This window comes from Cyanistes caeruleus, chromosome 4 (genome assembly GCF_971803275.1).
Source record: "Cyanistes caeruleus chromosome 4, bCyaCae1.hap1.1, whole genome shotgun sequence".
Classification (NCBI taxonomy): domain Eukaryota; kingdom Metazoa; phylum Chordata; class Aves; order Passeriformes; family Paridae; genus Cyanistes; species Cyanistes caeruleus.
The window spans coordinates 6201793-6225103 of NC_141704.1; the positions used below are offsets into that span (position 1 = coordinate 6201793).

At 37.4% G+C, this 23311-nt stretch overlaps 1 protein-coding gene across 39 annotated transcripts in view; it reads right to left on the minus strand.

Moving 5' to 3' along the window:
* USP6NL (USP6 N-terminal like) overlaps window positions 1–23311 on the minus strand; it is a 110062-nt gene that overhangs the window by 17460 nt on the left and 69291 nt on the right. For all 39 annotated transcript variants that reach the window (XM_086886473.1, XM_086886493.1, XM_086886481.1 and 36 more), the window contains 6 exons: window positions 18777–18857; window positions 10282–10389; window positions 8279–8388; window positions 5985–6033; window positions 4243–4363; window positions 1066–1160 (listed from right to left, as the gene is read on the minus strand). In XM_086886473.1, the coding sequence (XP_086742599.1) occupies window positions 1066–1160; window positions 4243–4363; window positions 5985–6033; window positions 8279–8388; window positions 10282–10389; window positions 18777–18857 (564 nt within the window). The remainder of the gene's footprint in view (window positions 1–1065; window positions 1161–4242; window positions 4364–5984; window positions 6034–8278; window positions 8389–10281; window positions 10390–18776; window positions 18858–23311) is intronic.

The following is a 23311-nucleotide window of genomic DNA, read 5'->3' on the forward strand; positions in this document are numbered from 1 at the left end:
AACCAAATTCTTTGACCACTGGGCCTCAAACAGGATGTAGGCTGATGAGGAGGGCCCAATTTCCCCTAGAGCACAGATAATCCATGAGGTATGACACCCATTCAAAGATAAAATTCAGAGCTTCTCTGCAGCTTCATGGAGCTTCAAAATCCTTTGCACAGGTAGAGGGAACGTTGAAATAAAAGCTGAAAAGTTCAGAAATCCTGAATTTTAACTGTGGGATAACATCATATTCTATGCTTGCCAGATTCAGTTTTTCAAAAAATTATGGATCAATTTTGAGAACTTAGTTTTACAAACACTGAATAAGCAATGGGTCAAATCCCTGTGGTTTATCCACAGGCTTTACTTTTGTCTTTCAGGAGTCAACATTGGCTTATTTTAGTAACACACTTAGGAAGAGATGAGGAAAAAAGATGTTGCTGCAAGTGAGCATCTCTTACACTACCTTTTAAGAACTGGAGATGGATTCTGGCAATATCAATGTACTGTAAATAGAAATTCTTGATGCCTACTGGAAGGGCATTTTTCTCCCATTAGAAAAATAATTTACATCTTAGAGTAAATATAGGCAATATTAAAAACAAAAAAAGGCATATTATTTTCTATCTAAAAGCATTAGAAGAGAAAACTCTGCATGTAGCTTCCTGAAAATGGAAGTATTTTAAAAGGACCATTAACTGCTCGCATAAAGATTATTTTTTAAACAGAGATTAAAACTGGTTGGTCCTAAAGTCACCTTTGTCCAGAGATTAATCACAACCTAAACATACAAAAAAAACTCTGATAAAATTTTCTAGCATCAGTTTGCTTATTGTCCTTAAGCTCAGAGGTCCAAAGTGAAACAAACACCCAAATTAATCACTTTTAGGATCGAGTTTTATCATAACTTTGTCAAGATGCACCATAACATTGTCTATAATGAAAACAACAGCACTTCTGCCTCTGAAAACTTTGCAATATTTCCTGAGGTTTGAGTATTCTTGATGTAGTGGGTTCACCTGAACTGAAACAAGGTAGAAAGCTGTAAATTAGCATTGCTTTTATAGTGAGATAAATACTTACCAAATGCTGCTTAAGTTTGGACAAAAATTTCTTCAGTACTTTGTCATGATGTTCCTGAAACCTCATCAGTTTTGGAAAACCAGGAATAAAAAAACCTAAGAAGAGAAGTTGACCATTTAATGGGTGTCTGTAGTATAAAATGACATTAAAAAAGCCATTAAGGCTCCAAGAACATTATCCTTCTGTATGACCACTGGATCAGAACAGATATTCATAACAGTATTTTGATGTCTCCATGCAGATATGCACATATTCCTGCCTAAATAGCTACAATCAATACATTCCCTTAGTGACTTATTATTAGATTCATTATTAGATCAGAATGACAAATGACAGTAGATCCATCAGTTCTATATTAGTCAAACCAATACAGTTTGACTAATGTGGACTACAAATGTGGAAACCACATTTATAAATATTCTTTAAAAGAAAACCAAAGCAAAGAATTACAACCTTCACCCACTAAAATTGAAATCATAGCTCAGAAAATTCATGATAGAAGGGCAAACAGCATAGGTATCTACTGGAACTGTCTGCATTGAAGAAAAGACCATAAAAAAGACGAGGGATATTCTAGCAAGACAAATATAACTGTATCAGGACTGTGAGCTCCCATAACTGCAAGAAAGGGCATAAAAACCCCATCTAATTGTTTCAGTGATTACACATGGAAAAGGAAAAAAGGAAAACTCTAAGAATCCCTTCCAACTGAGCTACCAGCAGACTTAAAGTTATGAAGTAACTCCAATACAGTTATTATATAGAATATAAATACAGTTATATAGAAATATAACTATTTCTAGTTACCAATTGTGCAATTCAGTGCACAGTCACTGAGACACAAGATTTACTTCCTCAGATTCACACAGGTTTAGTATTTCACAGACACAAATGCAAATTCTACAATACTTAAATGTCAGGTTGCATATTAGGAAATTGCAATAACACAGGCAAGGCATTTGGGTTTTTTCCTTACTGTAAACAGTGACTACATCAAAGCTAATTAGCCATCAACAATAACAATAAAGGCTCTTTTTCCATGGAAGGTTGCTCTTTCACATTTACATACACCAACTCATTATCTTGAATTTTTAAGACTATAGAAAGATCAATGGAAAGAGCTTCCAAAAAAGCAGATAATTTTCAGGGTCAGATGTCTGTATTTTATCATTTAGAGACTTCACATCATCCAAACAATATGAAATACCAGAGAGGCCAAATAGATCTCTTGATTTCAAGTAGTTTTATACTAGAAATTAGTCTGACTAATGGGCTGCACTCAAAAATGATTCCAGGTTGCCATATCATAGGTAAAAGTGAAAAACACATGAAAAACCTCGTCCGTGGGGAGGAGTTTTTAACCATCCTAATCTTGACAATATGATTCTAATTGAATTGCTTAGCCCACCCCCATGATTTCCATAGGGAGATGCCCATTTCAGAGAACTATCTGATGGTCAGTGGTAGCAAGTGCAACTATAAATGTTTTTCCTCGTGGATATTGGCAATTTGGAATTGACTAATGTGACTTAATTATTTAAGCTTTAAAGAGTTGACAAACAGTGCTTTAAGCTACTTTGCCCAAAGAAGAACATAGAAAGTGCAAACTGTAAGATGACATCAGTTAAGTCAGTTTTAAAGTTTCCTTTCCAGAATCTACAGTGATATTTACAGTTGCACAGTGACATTTAAAACGGATACATCCAAGGAATCACAGGAAATCCAGGCTGAACGGGACTTCTGGAGATTATTAGGTCCAACCTACTGAAAGCAGAACCTTAGACTAGTTGGCAACATTTAATAAATGATAAGTTGGGAACATATGAGTTATAATTAAAGTTTTATCAACATATCTATAAATGCAAACTTGCCTAACAGCCAAGAACGTTTCAGTGTGTATAATAAAGCTGTGGCACAATGGTTCACATGCCCTGTGGAGAAGCTCATCAAGCCCTGGGCTACTCAAAGCTCCCTCCTCCTCTCCCACATCACTTGACAGGTGTATGATAGGAATAAAGGAGGGAGGTCTGAAACATCTCAAGCAATGCACCTGCCTGTGTTTATCCTCTTGTTTATCATGCACATAATCTGGTAAATAAGGAGCCAATTTGGACTTAATTCCTCCAAAATATCTAGAATTTTCTGTGAAATTTAAGGAGTTGAATATTCTACATGGCTGCAGTTGCACAGGTTTGGATTATTATGAGAGCTATAGATTTTTTTTTTTGTAAGATGCTTTTAGTCTGTGTTATCACTGTGTAAAGCTCCAAGAAAATCTTTTGACATTTGATTTCATTCAAAATTTCATTTATGACATTAACATCAGATCACACTTTTTTCTCCCCCTGAGTTGATAGCTTTGCAGAAGTGTAAACAGCAAAATAACAAACTATCCCCTTTGTTTCAGGGCTGGGGAATATCCAGGAACAATGAAAAGCCTGGGAAGGAAGGTATCACAGAATAAGAAAGTTCTTCAGCAGGGAAAAGCAGGTAGAGCTTGTTGGAAATTTGCTAAAAAAGCCCAAATTCTGGATGACATTTACTTTTGCAGGCTTCCAAGAACCACAGCTTTTTTGAATCACCATAACTGTAACATCACAAAGGTTTTGGAATTCCCGGACTTGTTCCATACCAATAGAAATGGAATAGGCATAGATCATACTAAATCAGGCATGGAAAGACAGAACCACCAATAACATAAGAGCAACAATAACTTGAGAGCAGGAAATCTTGTGTGAGATAGAGATAAAACTGAGAAGCCTGAAGTTCCTGCCTAGACACAAGTCCATTTTTTACTGTAGATTCCTGTCCTGCCAAATGATAGCACAGCTGCAATATTATTTAACACATTCTGTATTAGGTTTCCACTACTATTTTATTACTATATGGATGTCTACATAACCAGTTTTCAATTGGTTACATTCCCTGAGAGAGTAAGAGAAGAGGAAACCATCTGATTTTCATTAAGAACTATTTGAAAGTTATCACATATAAAAACCATTACTCTCTCTTATGGATGAGAGCTGCAGTAACATCCAATACCTCCCCCAAGTATAAAGTTCCCATTAGGTTTTATTTTTGACCAATCAGAACAGAATAGTTTCATTTTCAAATAATTTACAGCTTAAATAGAACAGGTTGAATGAAACATAAATAAACTGACATGAAACTTCATACCATGCATAGCGTGCTTTGGACCAGAGAGAAGTTTCACCAAGGCCCAGAAGGCATCTTCTTCATTCATGAACATCAGGAGCAAAGCTGTGATCTGGCTCATTCCCTGACAGTATCCAACTTCCTGAAAATCATACAGTGGAAATATTAAAATGCTGGAAACGAAAGCCTCATGGCCATGAGCTTTTAGCTTTTCCTTGAGTTAACAGAGGAAAGATGATGCCTGTTCTGATGGCAAAGCTGCCCACCAAACACATCTCATATTTAAACATTAAAAATACTGATAGAAGGGATGATGCACAACCTTCCAACTGAAAAATAACCTGAAGTATTGATTGCTCATTAGAACTCACTACTGATAAACAAAATCCTTGGTCACTACTAATATTTTCAAGTTACTGTATCATCTTTTTGTCCAATGGATTTTGTTGGCATTTGGGGGGGTTTCATGGAGGGTGAGAGTACCTGACTGTTCTTGTTTACAGTCAGGGCACTATCTGATAAACACAGGATTTTTCAAGACTGACTTGTAATTACAAACTTGCTGAAGTTCAGCAGCTCAATAGCAAGAAACTGTAATAAACCCAAAGAAAAAATTTATTGTTCCAAAACTGAACTTCAGTACTTCCCCTGTTATTCATTTTGAATTTTACAGCAGGAACCAGCCGTCACTATCATTCAACTGCAAAGATAACCCCACCAATAAACTATTTGTAGGGACAATTACTTAATTGTTGAGAAAGCTTTTTCAGGTTTACAAGTTCTTAGCACAACTTTATTCTAGAGATAAAACCAAAGCATAAGAACTGCTACACATTAAGAGGAAAAATACAACAACAGAAGTGCAAAATAAAAACTTCCATGTAATATTCTCATCATTACACTTTGATGATTGATTTTAAACATAATTATTCATGCAACTTGAAAATACCAGTCCAATGTTTTATACTAAGTACAAAAGGTCAGACAGGTTACATTTCCTAGAAATTATTTTGAAAAAATCCAAACAAATCAGTATTTAATTCAAGTAACTGCTTTAATTTCTCTTTCCTATTTTCAAGTTAACATATTTTATATTGACTTCAAGGCAGTTGCTGATGGATATAAAATAGAAGATGTAGATAAATCCTCAAAAAGGGCCCAAGGAATGAGGGGACAGTGCATTAAAACACAGTTAAATGTGTACATGAAGGCATTTAATTTTCTTCTATTTTTAGCATCCAGCCAAAAGACATTACAAAATACATAAGCTTCTAACCCTTATGATACAGTCTGGAAACCTCACTCTAACAAATCCCTATTCAGGACAGCAGCCAAGACCAAAGGCTTATGTAAAGAAGATGCAACCTTTTAAACTAATTTCAAATTTTTAGAACCCTTCAGGCTATTAAATACACCTGTGAACTCCAAGATGCATCTTTCTGCAGTATTTTCCTCCCCATAATTCAAATGAAAGGGAGGCAAATAATATAATGGGGGGAAATATCAATCACATAACACTCCAGCACAATGCAAATTCATTATTCTTATTACAGACTATAAGCATAGTTCAGTCTGTCCAATAAAACTCGTAATTCAGATTGCTTTAACTTCAGCTCAAAATATATCAACAAATAATTTATTTCTATGTACTTCCAAAGATCTCTGAAATGTTTGCTGGTTTTCTTAGGGAGAAAAAGATGCACATTATTATCTTACAGCATGTTTTGAGAAACCAGATTTAAGTGTGAAGGAACACAGCTTACCGTATTATATATGGAATATGCAGCTAAAATATGGAACAAAGATTGTTGCCTGGAGAAATAAGAGTAGAAAATGAAAAAAAATATTATTATCTTTCAAAAAATAGAAAAACATAGTAGTAGTGAACTGGATTTTGGAAACATGCTTTCTCAATCTAACTTGTATAAAGAACAGGCTAAACCACTCTTCACAACAGTAAGTGCTTCTGATTTCAAGCTTATTTCATAATTAGCACCTTTATAATGTTTTACATGTTGAAATGTTTCCAAAAAATACCAATATACTTTAAAAGAGAGTGGTGGCACATCATCATTTTTACAGACACGTAAAGTGAAACATTGCATGGGTGACATTTCAAACACTGATTTATTCTGAATGCCAAAATTTAAACTCCCCAAACCTGATTTCTGTGCTTGCAGAACACTAACAGCTGTTACTGATGCCAAACAGAGATGTAGAAGTGAAGATGTGAAATACACAAAGCAGCCACAAAGGTGTCTTAATCTTGGCACCGAAATTAAAGTCTGCTCTAGTGACTGCTACTGTCAAACTGAAGAAAAACAGTATTAACTCTGGCTCAGTCCTCTGTTGATCTCTGGGTACCTCAGAGCTAGAATCAGAATTACACAGAGCTTTGTAGAGGTCCCTTGCTTTCTGTAAAATAGTCTAACTTGTGAAGATAGCCAGACAAAAAGCCCCAAACACCAAACCAGCCAGCACAACTCTGCTCTTTCCATGTTTTATATGAAAGTAACAGTGGAGAGCTCTCATAATCAACTTTTAAAATCACAGCTATTTTTTGTCACCTGTTCAGGGGAGAATCTGGATATCTGAATGTCTACTTTCATCCTCAAGTAAAACTGCTAAAATTTAACAGCAGAGTTTTGCATATTGTCCTTTTTCTGTACAGTGAAATTTTCTCCCTGTTACTAATCAATGAATGCAATAAGATATTAGCAGGCTAGAAAAAAAAAAAAAAAAGAAAGCAAAAGCCTGAAGGTGCTTATTTTTTGGGGGGAAGAGGATTTCTACTTTGAGAATTTTATCAAAACATCTGCATTGTGGCATTCTGGTTTACCCTCTTGCAGAACAATCTTCAGTAACTAAAGAAAAGTGTAACAAGGCACTAATCATTAAGCTGAGGCCTCATTTTACAATGACAAAGTAACAGGTCCCCAAACTACACAGGAACCTCCTGTACCCTCAGCTGACCCTATGAAAGTGAGGCTAAGAGCTCAATCTCAGTCACAGCTCCATACACAGAATACCGGTGATTTCAGTATTATTTGCACTAGATGCAAATAATAACACTGAAGACCTGTAAAAGAATGAACCTTCAAAGACATACAGTCTACTTAAAAGTCAAACAAGCAATTGACTTACCCAGGGGACTTTATTTCATTGCTATGTGAAACGATTTCTGAATTTTTCATCGAGGCATTGCTGGAAATGCATAATATATGTACAGTAATTCCAAGATCTATTCCAAGTGTGAAATTGCTTTAGGCAGCCAAAGGCTTTCCTGTGGACTCTGAGGGCACGGCTACAACAGCCACAGGGACTGGAGCTGGCTCTGCTTGTGTTAACCCCAAACTAACGAGGCAACGAGCTTCTGCTGACATGTGAAATGTGTCAACAGAACGAGGAGAGGCCCGAGCAGCACAGGCACTGCCAGCCCTGCACAAATGGGTCTGAACTGAGCTGGCTGCATGGAGCCATCTCAGCCTGGGAATCTCTGCTCTGTGCTCCCGCCTTACAGCCATCAGAGAAATTCACCGGCTTTAGATACTTTAGATACTTTTAGATATTTAGATACTTTTCAAAGTATCTAGAATAATAATGTAAGAAAATATTTCTTTTATTATCACATTAAAGACCACAGCTCTGAGTACCACTTTGTGAGAAAAGCTGACTAACATAAAATCTGCCTTGGCAAGAAAAGGAGATTAAGAACTGAACTCATACAGAGACAGAAGGGGAAAAACACCCTCTTCTTCTCAGTAGGGTGCTGATGCTGCAAATGAGCAACAATACTGATGTTTGTACCCCCACTTTTTCCACTGTTAAGCATTTTTAAAGATGACAGCTGCCAAATATTCCTCATCTTGTGGCAGCAGAAAACAACAAAAGAAAACATTTTTAAGAAATCCGAAAGCATTATGGCCTACAGTTGCAAATAATCAAATGCTCACATACAAAAATACTGCTTTATTTGGTTCTGAATTAGATACTGGGAGAAGAAGAATACAAAATCAAAGGAAGGCTAAAATCTCTGGGAAGATGAAAGTTTACTTACTTTACACCATATCTGTCCCTAAACATGATGTGGTCTCTGTACGTCCGGTTCACATCAAGGTCAATTTGCCGAATATCTGGCGAAGACCCTCGTGCTTGACATTTCAGTTTCTGGGAGTAAAGAACAGAAGCTTATAACTGTGAACTAAAAAAACACAAACCTGCTTGACTATACAGCTATATTGAATTAATTGCCATCATGTCATTTAAAACAATACAAAATAGCAACTCACAAGATTAGCAGTTTTAACTTCCAAAATAAGCGTGTACATGTACAAATTCTATAAGTCAGAAACAGCCACAGAGTGAAGATGTAGAAAGACCAATCCCATAATAGACATTTTTTGGACACATCATTCACTACCCATATTTAAGTCTGTTTCAGCATTTCAAATTTCTTATTGGCATTTCTCAGGCAGGCACAGCACAAGAGAAAGACAGAAAATTAATATTGGTACTCAGGAACAAGAACCTGAGTTGCAAGTGCTCTAGACTAGGCTTTAAGCAAATGATTTAGTGTGGTTTTCATACTTTTCTTGTCTTTTTCTCTAGCAGAAGTAATAGCTACATAGCTGCCAGTTATTATCTAAATATAGATAATGGACATTTCTCCAGCAATTTCCTCTGTCTTTCTGTTCTAATCTAATGTAGCTGTAGAATATGTCTACTTTAGCACTTGCTTTAGTGTTATAATTAAATCCATTTTTATAATTGAATACTTATGAAACCCACACAGGTTTAGACTGACACCTTATTTTTTGAAAAATAATTTTCTCTTGACTCTCATTCACTTATTCTCACATCTGTTGTAAAAGCTGGGTTTGCAAGACCCTGGATTCAGTATGGTATTTTTAAAAGATTACTTCTGACTATCAGCGAATACCACAGACAATCAAAAAGCAAAACTCTGCTGACTCTGGTTGCAAGAAAACAAGAGTAAAGTCAAAAATAATAACAAAGGGATCAAACAGGGAACAATAGCATGCATCAACTCTGCTGAACACAACCAGAAGCTTTAGGTACATGAAGAATTACTTGTAAGTGATTGAACCAACATGGCACTAACCACAATGTGCACTATGTGCACCTTTCAGTACAGTTTAAACTAAACACCCAGAATGATTTGTCCCCCAGACAGACAGAAAAGCAGCAAGGGGAAAATTTCTAGTTTTAAACACCTATGACTTGATGGACTATAGGAAAAGAAGCACACCCTGAGCCCTTGCAATCGTGGCAGCTTCACATGTGAGAGAACAGAAAGGTAACAAAAGTTTGAGAAACAGGAAGGACAGAAGGGTAAGAACTGGTCTTTCCCCTGCAAAGAGAACTAAAAGAAGATATTTGACCTTCAATAAACATGTGCTAAGGTGTTAAAGGTGCAGTTTGTAAGTGACACTTGCAGTGAACAGTGTTAATATCACTTCAGGAAAAAGGAAAACAGAGTAGCAAGATGAGCGTATCACAAATCAAATAATGATGGAAGAAACTCTTTTTACTTCTGTATCTGAACTACAAACATTTTGAGCATTAGATGATATTAATAATTCCTAAAGATTATTTCACCCATTTTTAAATGCTTGTAATATTACTCTGCATTCTCTCCCACAATTACATTATTCCACATAACCGCTGCTTCACCTCCTCTGGATCTCACACTAGTCTTCTTGAGGAACTTAAACAAATACTAGTCTGAAAAAGTAGCCTCTAGACTTAAGAGCAAGAAATATGAGGAAGGCAACAGACACAAAAAACACAAAAATTTAGATAACATCAACAACCAACACCAATCTTCTTTCATAAGACTGCTCATCTACTCAGACTCAATCTCAGCTCAGCTTTTGAATACACAGCCTTTTTCCTAGCTAAAACAAGCCACAGAGTGCAATGTAACTTCTAATTTATTTTTTTTTTAAACATTTCACAACAGAAAAGATTTAATAAAGCCTGTAGCTTTAGCACCTGATATTTTTAAATTAATATCAAGTAGAAATTCTACAAACTCACATTATAAAAGTCTTTCATTTCTTCTTTCATCTTAGGAACATCAAGCAGCAAAGACCAGACTTGTCCTCTCAACTGCAGTGGGATTCCTTTATAAATTCTCCTATGAAACTACAAAAAAATAAAAGAAGGTAAAAATGCAGCTCAATTTACAATTCTCTGAATAAAAAGAATAGTGGTGCTATACATGTTAAAGAGAAAAATGGAATTACACCAAGTAGCCTAGGAAAGGGATGACCTGCAGTGGACAAAGTGTTCCAGTCTATTTTGAGGAACATGTCCAGCAATGGCATTTGGGACCTGTTGACAGAATCCAGAGGCACAGAGACAAAATAGACACAAGCCAAACCATCCCAGGTGATGTTTTCAAGCCATGACTTTTGCATGTAGGAAGGTCTATCAAAATTTTATCACCTTTATTTTGTAATTCAGATCCCAAAAATCAGATTCTTAGCAACACTATTTCAGGATAAGCCACTAGGAACTCACTGTAATTACAGTCTATTTATAGAAATAACAAAAAGCAAACAGTAAAATCACAACTCCTTAATTTTCAGTAAAAACCCAAAAGCAGAACTGATTTTTGAATTCTTCTAGAACTGTGACAGTATGGTCAAATGTATGTATGCAAGGAAACAAACTGTGGGATTACAAAAAACCAGAATGTGCGATTTCTAAAGCTAATAGATCTCACATTGTAATTTCTAAAGTAATAATCAGTCTCCTACATGCATATTAAAACATTTGCAAAAAAAAAAAAAAAAACAACAAAAGAACAGAAAAATTGTAATAATCTTTTGAAGATATATCTAAGACAAGGAAAATTAAGAAGACAACTCTGACACAGAAAATGAGCCTTTCTGAAGTTATGTTTTTACCATTATTTTAATGATTACACTGGGAGACAATTAGGTTTAAAAGAGAGCAAACCACACACAACTGCTCTCCAATTTTTTCTTCATATTTATCCTACAGTGGAAGTCAGACCTTAAAAATTTCAGTTGACAAAGCCACCACTTCCTTTAAACATTTTTATAAAAGTTATGTTTGCAATAAGAAATATTTTAAAAGCAATGTCCTCCTCAAAGACAGGATTGTTTTTCTTTTTGCGTATTTCACATCTCCAGTTTTAGAAAATTAATGAACCCCTCGTTGCAGTATATTTCCAAACCTCCTGCCATTTGGAATATATTGGCTCTTTAAAGGTGTCTTTAATGCCAGCAAGGATTTGTGTCAGGATTGCAGAATCTGTAACTCTTGCACAACTAAGGTTATGAGTTTCTTCCCTTGTTCCTCTTTCAAATGAAAAACATAAACTAGTTTAAGATACAACAGCCATCCTAGAGGCTGTCCACAAAAAAAATGTTGTGCTTCATAAATAAAACTTTTCTGCATTAATACTAAGAATACTACAGCAGCAGTGCGAGCAGAGCTGTGCCAGTGCAGTTTCTTCTGTAAAGATGAAGAACAACACAGAGCTCCAAAGCAGCCTTCTCTACAGATGGTTACCCTGAGCTCAGGTCACACAGGATTTCAGTTTGTGTCAACCCAGACAAAAGGGCACCTGTTGGTGGGACAGAAGAAAATTCAATCTTTTGAAAACCAAACTCCCCCAACTACAGCGGAGTCATCCTAGGAAGAGATTAGCCTGTCTACTGAAAAGGAGAATAAGCTAAATTTGCAGTACCTTTTCTGGATATTTGGAAGAAAACCATGGGGAAAAAAAAAAATGCACTGATCTAAGTCCTCAGTGACGGCTAGTTTTATTCCTCAGACCCACGTCCACCAACAGAATACCTTCACAACAAACATTTTTGTCAGCTAATTAGAATTTTTTAACTAATTTTCAAATGTCTCCAAGAACAAAAGGTTATTAATGAAAACAACTGGTTAAAATATAAATTCTCAAGACTACTGCTGTTGTATAAATTAATATTTTGGGAGAAGGTCAGGTGGATATAAAAGGCCAGAAATAAGCCATTATAGTAATAGCTTCTTAGCCAAACAGAATTAAAACAATTCAAAGCATCCATCCAAAGTGTTGAATTGTTGTTCAGGGGTTCTTTGGAAAATAAAACTGAAGGAGAATAATCTCCAGTTTCAGACAACTCCATGGCATTTACAATTTTCCCATCTTCTGTACTGCCTAGATTGAAACAGCCAAACGCTAGAAGAGACCTTAAAGCAGAAGTAAAAACTGAGACAGAGAACTGTGGAAGTGCTTTTCACAGAAAAGTTTGAAAAGTGAGTTGCTACTATAACTTTAAAAAGAACAGAAAGGACAGAGAGGTGAACAGCTTCATGAGCCCACTACAGGTATGAAAAAAAAAAAAAACAAACCAAAAAAACAAACCAAGAGGAAAGCAAACATTTTAGTAGCTAAGTTTTGATTGTTGCACTACCTGTCAGAATAAACTCAAATAACATTCACTGCTTCCTACAAACCATTTTAGATCTGTGTTCAGCTGACTCTGCTGTTCCATTCTTCTTTTATTGAGGCAGGCAGAGAAAAAACTCTCAGTCATACCAAGTCATTACCAGATCCTGCCTAAAGACTCAGCAGAACACAAGACCAAAGACTTCCACTATCTGATACAGAGGAGAGAAACGTCAGTCATGGCATAGGCTCCACTGCACAGAAAAGAACATTGAAACAAGTGTGAAAATTTTCACATATGCGATGGAAAACTGAGAGGGGTGGCTGACAGACCAAGAGGGTTGTGCTACCATCCAGACTGATGTCAACAAGCTGAAGAAATGGGCTGACAGGAAGCTCACAGAGTTCAGCAAGGAGAGGTACGAAGAGCTGCACCTGGGAAGGAACAATCCCAGGCACCACAACATTCTAGGGGTCACCATGCAGAAAACAGCTCAGAAGAAAAGGATCCGGGGGTCCTGGTGGACACCAAGTTGAGCAGGAGCCAGCGCAGTGCCCTTGGAGCAAAGATGACCAATGGTGTCCCAGGCTGCATCAATATATGGGAATACAAAAGTATTCCCAGCATGTTGAGGGAGGTGATCCTTTCCCTCTGCTCAGCACTGGTGACTCCGGTTCTGGGCTCCTCAACACTAAACACACACGGAGACATTGCAAAGGGCTACAGAAATAAAGAGACCTGACCCTCTCTGCCATGAGGAGAGGCTCAGAGGGCTAAGACTGCTCAGCCAGGTGCAAAGAAGGCTCAAAGGGATCTTATCAATTGGTCTTTTGCACCACCCTGAAGGGCAAGTGCAAAAAGGAGAGAGCCAGGCTCTGATCAGTGGTGCCCAGTCACACAACCAGAGGCAATGGGCACAAACTGAAACACTGGAGATTTTCATTGAACAGCAAGAAACACATTTTCACTGTGAGGGTGACAGAGCACTGGCACAGGTCACCAAGTCAGGTTGTGGTGTCTCCAACCCTGGAAATATCAAAAGCATCAGGACATGGTCCTGGGCAGCTGGAGGTGGCCCTGCTCAAGCAGGACACTGGACCAGGTGACCTCCACAGGCCCCTTCCAACCCCAACTTTTCCATGACCCTATGCAGTGCTGCAGTTTTGTGAAAATGACACAGCTATGCTGCATCTTGGGGAGTGGGGGAGAAACTCACACACTTCACTGCAAAATTAATTTCTGATAATCATTCGGTCACCAAGCAGTTAAAGAAAATACAAATGAGCACACTGATTATTAACTAGCTGAATGTCTTCACCATAAGCACCATGCTAGTGCCCTCTGCTGTCTTCTATGTCCTTATGTAATACCAGAATAAACTCCGCTGAGAAATGCTGCTTGTATCTATATACTTGCAGAACTCTTATCTACTTTTCTCCTCTCTCTGAATTAATAATTAAAACATAAAGTAGAAAATTCAGGAAGTTACTTTTTTTTTCTTCTTCTGGGAAGATGAAATACTGAGTTAATTTTAAATAATTTCTGAAGTTTACAGCTTTCTTAAGATAATCGCTCAAAACAAAACACAAATATATAAACTCAGAGTTAAGATAAAAACACACATCTATGAAAACATTCATCATTCAAAGAATGGGGTTAGGGGATCTGGGATGTTTCCATCAACACAGGACATAGAAAAAATAAAGTGATCCTTGATAGATATAACTATAAACACAGAATACATAAAAATACAGTTCTGCAGCACATCTAAGATGATATTCAGCCAAAGACAGTAGTTGAACTCTTGCAATTATTAGTAAGATTGTTGATCCTGAAGTAGGGAGGAGAAATTGATACTAAATGAGGCTCTATCACCTGGGAATTCAAAGGAGCTTCTCATGCAAAAACAAATTGGATCTATAAATACACTGAATATACAGAATAAACTAAAATCCTTACTAAGCAAGAAGACAAAAAAAAATTCAGCTGTCATCTCAATGAAGGCCATAATGTCCAACATGCAAAAACATCTGGAAAACATACAACCTCCTCTTCCTTGCCCAGCCCCTCTTTCCAGCTCATACCCCAAACTGGTTTGTGGGAAAGAAATAAGGCTGCTGTCACACAGCACTGGCCTGAAGAGTGGCAACTGGCATCATTGCTCCTGCAAGATATAAAGTTGGGTTTCTTGAAAATAAAACTTTCCCAGCTGTCAGGAAGAGCTGCACAAGTAGCAAAGGGACTCTGCCACCTCAAAAAGAATCAGTGATGAGAAGTATAAGAATTAAAATCTGAAGTCTCACAAGAAAGTATATTTATAATGAAAAGAAAATATATTTATAAAGGCTGCTGCCTTCAGAGGTTCTACAGCTTCTGTAGGTTGCATAAAAGAAGAAAAAGTGCAAATAGAAGGGTTGCTCCATCACATTCAAAAATCTCAGGAATGCAAAGAGGGTTCTTCATTAAAGCTCTGTGTTCAGACTCCAAACAAACTGAAGACTTGATTATTATACTGTGTGTGAATGCCAGAACAGCTGGAAATGGCAGCTACCCTGATTGTTTCTCTTCTTCCTTTCCTCTTCAATTTAGGCAACTTCAATCACAGATAGATGAAGGCAGACAGGGAAAGACAGAAATACTTTGGTGGAAATACTCAAATGGGAATACAACATATAACAGTTTTATTTAATCTTTCCTGAAAGTTATGATCATACTAAGCCAGGAAGGATTTACTATCTGTGGGTGGTTGATTGTACCCTGAACTACTAAGCAGTAGAATACAAATAGGAAATAAAAGCACAAACTAGAGAAGGACCACACTGAAACACAAACTTTGCTGCTCTGTGACACTTCCTGCATAAGAAATGACTGATGGGGAGATGAAAGCTGTATTTTGACGAATATCAATCAAGCAAAGACACAAGGGCAGTTATACACTTCAGAGTGCTATCTGTAAGAAACATGACAACTCCACTGAAAGAGATGCCTATATAACTACAGAGGAATCAAGGAGTTTTATACACAAAGAGCAAGTCAGACAAAAGCACCAGGAGGCCTTTATGAATGAATAGGAGTGCCTGGACAATCTCAAACAGAAAAAAGAAGCCTACGGGGCAAAGCAAGGACAGGCAGTTTGGAGGAACACACAAGGACCATCTGAGCAGCCAGGGATCAGGTTAGAGAGCTAAAGCCCTGGTGAGATCAAATCTGGCCAGGGATATAAAGGCAACAAAAAACTTCCCACATAAGGAAGAAATCCTTCCCTGTGAGGAAGAAATCCTCCCTGGTGAGGCCTTGGCACAGGTTCCTAGAGAAGTTGTGACTGTCCCATCCCAGGAATTGTCCAAAGCTGGGCTGGATAGGGCTGTGAGGTCTAATGGAACGTGTCCCTGCCCATGGAAGGGGGCGAGAACTCAATGATCAATAAGGTCTCTTCCACCCCAGGCCACTCTATGATTCTGTGATTCTACACTCTTACAAAGCTGTACACAGGCTCATTTTATTACATCATATTTTACTACCCCTAAACTATTGCCCAAATATGGTAGAGCCTGGCACATTTCTGGTCTCAATATGACAATTTTTCCACCTTTTTCCAATTCCTCATGGTCATGTATTCCTAATCTCTATTCCACATCCCATCTTTTTTACAAGGTTTAGCACAAGAGTCCTAATGGAAGAACAGTGTGAGGTTCCCAGAGGCCTCATCTATCTCTTGAGATATTTTTCAGCAGTCAAGACCAGGAGAAGATGTAAACTGAAGCATCTCAAATGCACACACACACCCACCAATGTGTTAATGTTTTCTCATTTATTCTCTTTGTGAAGTTATGACAGAAAAAAAAAGTTGAGAAGCAGCCCATAGGCAGTTCTGCAAGAGTACTGAATGAAACTGCAGTTTGCAATTAAGCATATGACAGTTTGGGATAATGGAATCAAATATATGGATTTGTTTACAGTATGTGTACAGTATGAACAGATTCCTTCAAGGCAAAGCTCTCTTAGCTGTGTATTATGAAGGCTCATCAAAAACAGGCTGTCCAAAGTCCTGTATTTTGTACATATTTGCTGTATACCTGGGACCATCACTTCCTCTGAGTCTCCCTTTCTACCTGTTTGAGAGCACAAGCATGACTCCAATACACCATTTTCCAAAACCAAGCCATCACTACAATTATAATCTATAATTCTACATTAATATCGTTGTTGTTGCTGCAATGTTCCCTTCAGTGCTGTTTCTAAAGAACATTCATTTCAGGAGCAGCCTCACTGCACAGAAACCATGGCAATGTCAGGTGAAGTGAGTATTTTAACACACAGGCTGTTCATTTTCTTTAGCAAAATTAACCACTTTACCCAGTCAAGTGAAGACAGGAAACAAGAGTGAGGAACTGTTCCTGTAACTACTCCTTCCACATTTCAAGAATGTGAGCTTGGAAAGCTGGTGCATTCTTCCAACACACTTCCAGATAAAAACTGTCTTCAACTGTGAGTTTTGCACAACTCTGAGAACATGGTCAGTCTTTCCATAAAGAGTAGTGACAAATAATGTCTGGCTTTCCACTGGATGCTCAGGAGGAGGCAGTGGCTGATTATTTACTCTGTAACTTCTGGTTCACTTACCACATAAGATGTGAGAAAGAATAAGGAAAACACCCTTGTTTTTTAAACCTCATGTGCTTCACTGGAGTTCAACAATGAGTGAAAATTTTTCCTAGCCTCAAGCCAAGTTCATCCCTTTATGAACATATTGAATTATTCTGGCCACTATTTATAGTTCAGCCTATAATTTGTTACATGAACTGAAACTCTTTCTGCTCAGCTGATCTGCTAGACCTTCTGCATGCCTGGTAAAGAGAGGATTATTTAAGTCAGTGTCTCGTGAACTGATGTCACCAATGACTGAAGAGTACAACCACTGCTGCTTAGATGACACATGGTTATTGTGCTATCTCAAATGTCACAATTAACGTTCTCTTTGCAAACAAAGTAGCTGTTGCATAGGTTTTTTATTGTCCTTCTGACTTGGGAATATATTTGTTTTAAAATGTCCTTACTGCCACATTTACAAAACAAAGTCACAAGTGTTAAGACCCCTGGTTTCTCCTCCCAGAGAAAATGGTAGGACAGAAAGTAGGATTATAAGAAAAACTAAGGGAACAAATAGTTATTTTGCATGCATTCACATGATATTTTAAGGAAATGGACTTTCTAGATTTTGAGCTATACCCTGAAAGAGATCAACCACTTGCTATGGTTTTTAACAAAAAAGTTACCAGTCTCAAAAACAGAGGTAGTGAGCAGACAGGATGAACAGAGGACATGCCAAGTATCTTTCTCCCACTACTTCACTTGTAGCATCTCAGCTCTCTGCTCATCAAGCTAACAAGTATTCTGGTCTAAATCTCTCTCTTCTAAGGTCTCAACTTTGCATATAAATTTACTTAAGCAGAAGGCCAGCAAGGGAGTAAGGCCATCCCAGACCAGTCATCAGGGCAGGAACCTGGGATGCATAAGAGCTGTCCTTGGTCCTCTGTACAGTACAGGTGGATCATCAGCACCAAAAAACAGCAACAGAACATCCAACAGAAAATGTAAGTCTTAAACTCTGTTGAAGAGAAGGAATCTGAATTTGGGATTATGTGCATTATCCACCCAACTAGCCAAAATACCAGAACCACCCCCCCTTGCCAGAACCCAGTATTGGGAAAATAGCCTTCTCCAGCAAGTTTTTTTCCAGCTGAAACACTTCCATAATTTTAATATGACCAAGACCACAGTTACAGCAAATGAGCTGTTTACATGGAAGTCCCCACCGAGCTTTTAAAGAAATTAAAAGTATTTAGCACTTAATAGCACACCTGACATAACCCATTCTGTCCACAGATTATTCTGCACACATGAACACACTGAACACAATTCCTTGCATTTGATCACAAATTCTGTTAAGTAATTACTATTGGGTCATTAGGTATTACTGCATGTTGGAAGAAGAAAAAAACTTATTCTTTCAGTGTGTGATTTGCTTTTTTTTCAGATATCAAAGACAGCCTTTGATATCTAATTTCAGGGTATACATTCCTTCAGAAGCGACAGTGATAAAAACATTCAGAATTTTACCTTTTCACTATTCTTGTATTTTTCCCAGCTTTTCAGCATCTTAATCCATTTTGTAGTTCTTTCAATTTCAAGGTGCTTTTGCTGAAAAGGAATTAGAAATTTTTAGTATCTCCAAAACTAATGCATTTAAAGTTATTTATGTTTTTCTAAAAATAACAAGGAAAAGTTTAACAGAGCATTATGAACTTTTTTATTCAGTCATCTGAGAACGACAAAGAGTAACATCAGTTCATTTAAAATATACAAAAAACCACCCAACCAAAAACCAAGCAGAAACTCTTACTTTCAGCACTATGGAAAATTTGTATTTTGTAAGAGGAGGTTGAGTACAAGATTTCTAGAAGTTTTGTTTTTACATACTTGGCAAATTTAAAAAAAAAAAAAAAAAAAAACACACAAAAAAACCCCTGCCATTTGTTTTTAATACTCAGTTTTCAGGCAAACGGTTTCTGCTGCAAACCACTTAAAAGTTAGTTGTCTCTGAAATGATCTTCTTTCTCCAGACTTGCCCTGAACATAATTAGCTACTTTTTTTAATTGATCACACAAACCATCCCTTCTTTAAAGGCACAAAGTAAAAAAGGAACAGAAACAAATGCATGCTAGAGTGACAGCACAGGAACAGAATAAGCTTCAATTTTTAGACTTTAAAAGTTAGACATCCTTGCCATAATTGTCTTCCTTGGCAGGGCACCTGAATTACCCTGTAACTTGAGATCAAGCATGTCTTCTGAAGATGTATCAGCTTAAATTTTATTACTGACAAGAAGATTTCAGTAGCAAGGTGATAGAATGAGAATCCAAACCGAAACAAATGAACCCCATCTTCTCATAATAGTTTTATTAAGTAGTCTAGCAAGTACAGCCCTACTACCTTAAGAGCCTGCCCCTCTATCTATGAAAATATTGATAGAGTTGCCATCAGCTTCTTGAATTTGGGAACCAAACCAGTACCTGGAATCAGCCATCAATCCATGGAATTTCAAGGCACTTTGGCACTACACGACCAAAAAAAATCTGTATTTTCTTAGCTCCAATCATAAGACTTTTAGCACTTATTTTTACAGCTCAGTTTTACATTTTGCAAAGTGTCTCTGATTATATTACAAAGTTAATAGTTAGGTGTGTGTTTTTACGTATTTTTAATGAGACTATTTTAACTCTGTAATAAAGCTTTGGAGCAGAAGATCCAGAATGGAAGGGTTAAAGCAGAAATATGTCTGTGTGTGGCTACTGCTTTCTCTTCAGAGCTGAATATAAACAAGTATTTAGTTTTATTGTAAAGGACAGCCCTTCTATCTCCAACTTCAAATCCAGGAATTAATAAAGACAGAGAGGATATTCATGTGGCAGTCATTCAATGTGGTAACAATATAAAAGTTTAATTTTAGAGCTCTGCAGGATACTGAGACGTTATTAATACTTTCATTAAGTATTTATAAAGTCAACTGCATCCTAAAATTTTGGGGAGATATAAAAGAAAATTATTACTTATTGTCCCAATAGAATTCTAATTTTACTTCTAGCTTTTACCCATCAGAATTTGTGCATTCCTTCTTGGCTAGCAATGCAATAAAATGGGCTTCTTTAACTTCCTCAGCTTCTTTAATCCAGGAGCCCAAAGCCTTGCATTAGCAGAAGCATAACTCAATGAAGTTTAGGTCCACCCCAACTATGATAGGTCCACAAAATGTCCTGGAAATAAGTTGGTTTGGGTTTTCAAGTTATTTTTGTTGGAATTCAAATTCTGTAAGCCTGGCACAAGTATAAAAATGTTATGAGGAAAAGAAATGCCTCTACTCTTTCAACCTAATCTAACTACTAATGTTACAATTAACTGTCCACATTCCTGTTCAGGCTCTGGCTGTATTGGGCAATATATCAAATACTTGCTTTTTTTTTTTTTAAAAAAGGCATTTCTTAAGGCTTATGTTAGAGGGGAAGGCTAGAAAAACTGCTGCTTCCAAGATTTCACAACTGTTAATGATTCTCCTTCACACTTGCAAGCCCTTTAAGGAATCAGCATTTTCAACATCTCTTAAAGCAGCTGGTTTTTAGGCATAGTTTAGGCTGCAGGAATAACAGGAAGTCAGGAAAGGTCTCTGCCCTCAACAGGTTGTTCATGTAATTGGTAAAAAAAAATAAAACCTTATCTGCTTCCACAGTCTTTTTGTTTGTATGTTTGATCTGCTTTCAAGACTTTTGGTCTTTTGAGCCAGAAGCTCACTTCAATTGTATATTTGTTCAAGCTTTTATGTCTTTGTGTCAATTCACCCGTTCTCAAGTGATGCTACTGTAGTCAAAATAGCAATTATTTTTGTGTTCAGTTGTTGAAAACTTTTAGCTATTTATTTCCCTGTCTGTATTATGCTCACTTTCATGTCTAACAGGTACAACACTGCAAACACAGACAGATCTGAGGCAGCTCATTGCAGAGCAGAGGGATGCTGCTTCTGCTCTTTCAGACAAGTTTCATGTAGTTGTCACCAAAAAAAGAAAAAAAAAATCCATTTATCTGTCTTCTGAGTACATTTTACACTTTGAAGCATTTTTGCCATTGGGAGTAACAGAATGCCTAATTGAAGCAGAGCTGGTTTCCTACTCTCATGTCAGTAAACAATGCACTAGTGAAAGCACAAAGATCACGAAGTTGGCAATCAACCCTCTCATGTGCAGCACTCCACGTTCCCTGTGAGCATGTGTGCCAGGGACTTAAAGCAATGCTTCAGCAGAAGCCTCACACAAAACCAGAACTTGCTGAATTGCTCCCCAGAGAATTTATAATCAAGTAAACCAATAATAAAACCTAACTGAAAATTACTTATAAAACATTTCACAGAACTTCAAAATCACAGTCAGACACAGACTCCAGATTTCCTGAGGTCAGTTCTGTCTCCTTTCCTCCTCCAGAAAATCTTTCCTCCCCTTGTTTTATCTGAGATGTGCTGGATGATTCGTGTCAAATTTAAGTAGCTCATAATGCAGGACAATGATTTGATGCATTTAAGATATCAAATGTGCAGCAAAGTAAAGAAGCATCAAAATGAGGAATTATTACTGTTAAGATAATAACAGAGTGAAGTACTGTGACCAAAAATACATACACACAAAGAAATACCAGTCTAAGGATTTTTTTTGTATCTGAAGAACAGATTACAAATTCACAAGCATATCAATGTTTTACATAAGTTGCAAATGAAATGAAAACTTGAGTCAGGAATATTTTTTAAAATTCACAAGGCAAAAGGAAAGCATAAAGAGTTCTGCTGAGTGACTTCAAAAGACATTGTGCAGAAAGCTTTTAATCTTAGCCTGCATTAACATAACACAGTAATCCTTACGAACGGTATCCTGAAAACTGCAAAGATTCAAACCCTGCTGACAGAAGCCAGATAAAGCTCAGACCAGCAGAGGTCAGGATACCATCAGGAGTGTAACCAGGAGTCTAATGCAGGAGCATCATTGGATAATTATAAAAACACACTAGACCTGCAATTTAACACTGACTCCATAAATACATTTTCTACGCTGACACTTTGAGACATCATGAATACAATTTCGGACAGTGAACCAAGACGCTATTTCTCCCAAATAATTTAAGGCTAACTACAAAGCCACAGTGGATCAGAGCTTCAAAACACATCTACCACAGTAGCTGCAAGCTGCCAGATATTTCTGCTCAGCAACTCAACCCCCTGCTGTGTCCTTCTGATGGAAATGAAATTACATATACACTCACTGTGTTATTAAATGTAATGAAACATGGCAGGAAAACGCAACTAGTTCATGCTGTGTATGCAAAACCACACATGAACCAAGGCAAAACAAAAGAGACTTACAAGTTCTACTCTTCTACAGTAAGCATCTCTTACTAGCTTCAGTATATAATTGAAGCACAAAATAATTTTCAGGACTGCTGCTCGTAACACTCAAGGAGCTGAGCTGCCTTGAATTAAGTCATTCCATCTTTTTTCCATGTGTTCTATTCATTTGTGCAGGCAAGAGGGCCAACTTGAACTTACAGCTTTAAATACTTTATCTGGAGTTTTCTAATTTGATTTAGTGTTGGAGGTAACAACAGATCAGACTGACCAAGGGGAAATACCAACAGTAACTAGGCCCAGACAAGCAGAAATTCAGTTCCCCATTATTCTTCCACATTCCCAACACATCAGCTGTCGAACTACTTCTTCAGAACCCTCCAGCAGCAGAAGGATTCTTGGACTAGCACCCGCAGCAGCTGCCAACAGGACCTGCATGTCCGGAATACACGCAGCACATCAACTCAGCATTATAAGGGAGGTCACCACACTGTAGTGGCAGCAGGGTATTTGTCACCATTTCCCAAAGCAACAAAGCACCCCACGCTCCTCAGGACAGCAGAGCACACCTCGGTGTCAGTGCCACCACCTCACCCCCATCATCCACCCCCCACACAGCTGATGGCAGCTCCTGGCACAGGACCACAGCTTCCACTCTTTCAGGGCAGAGCTGGGTGTGAGCTCCATTTCCTTCACCAAGCCACAAAATGGGAG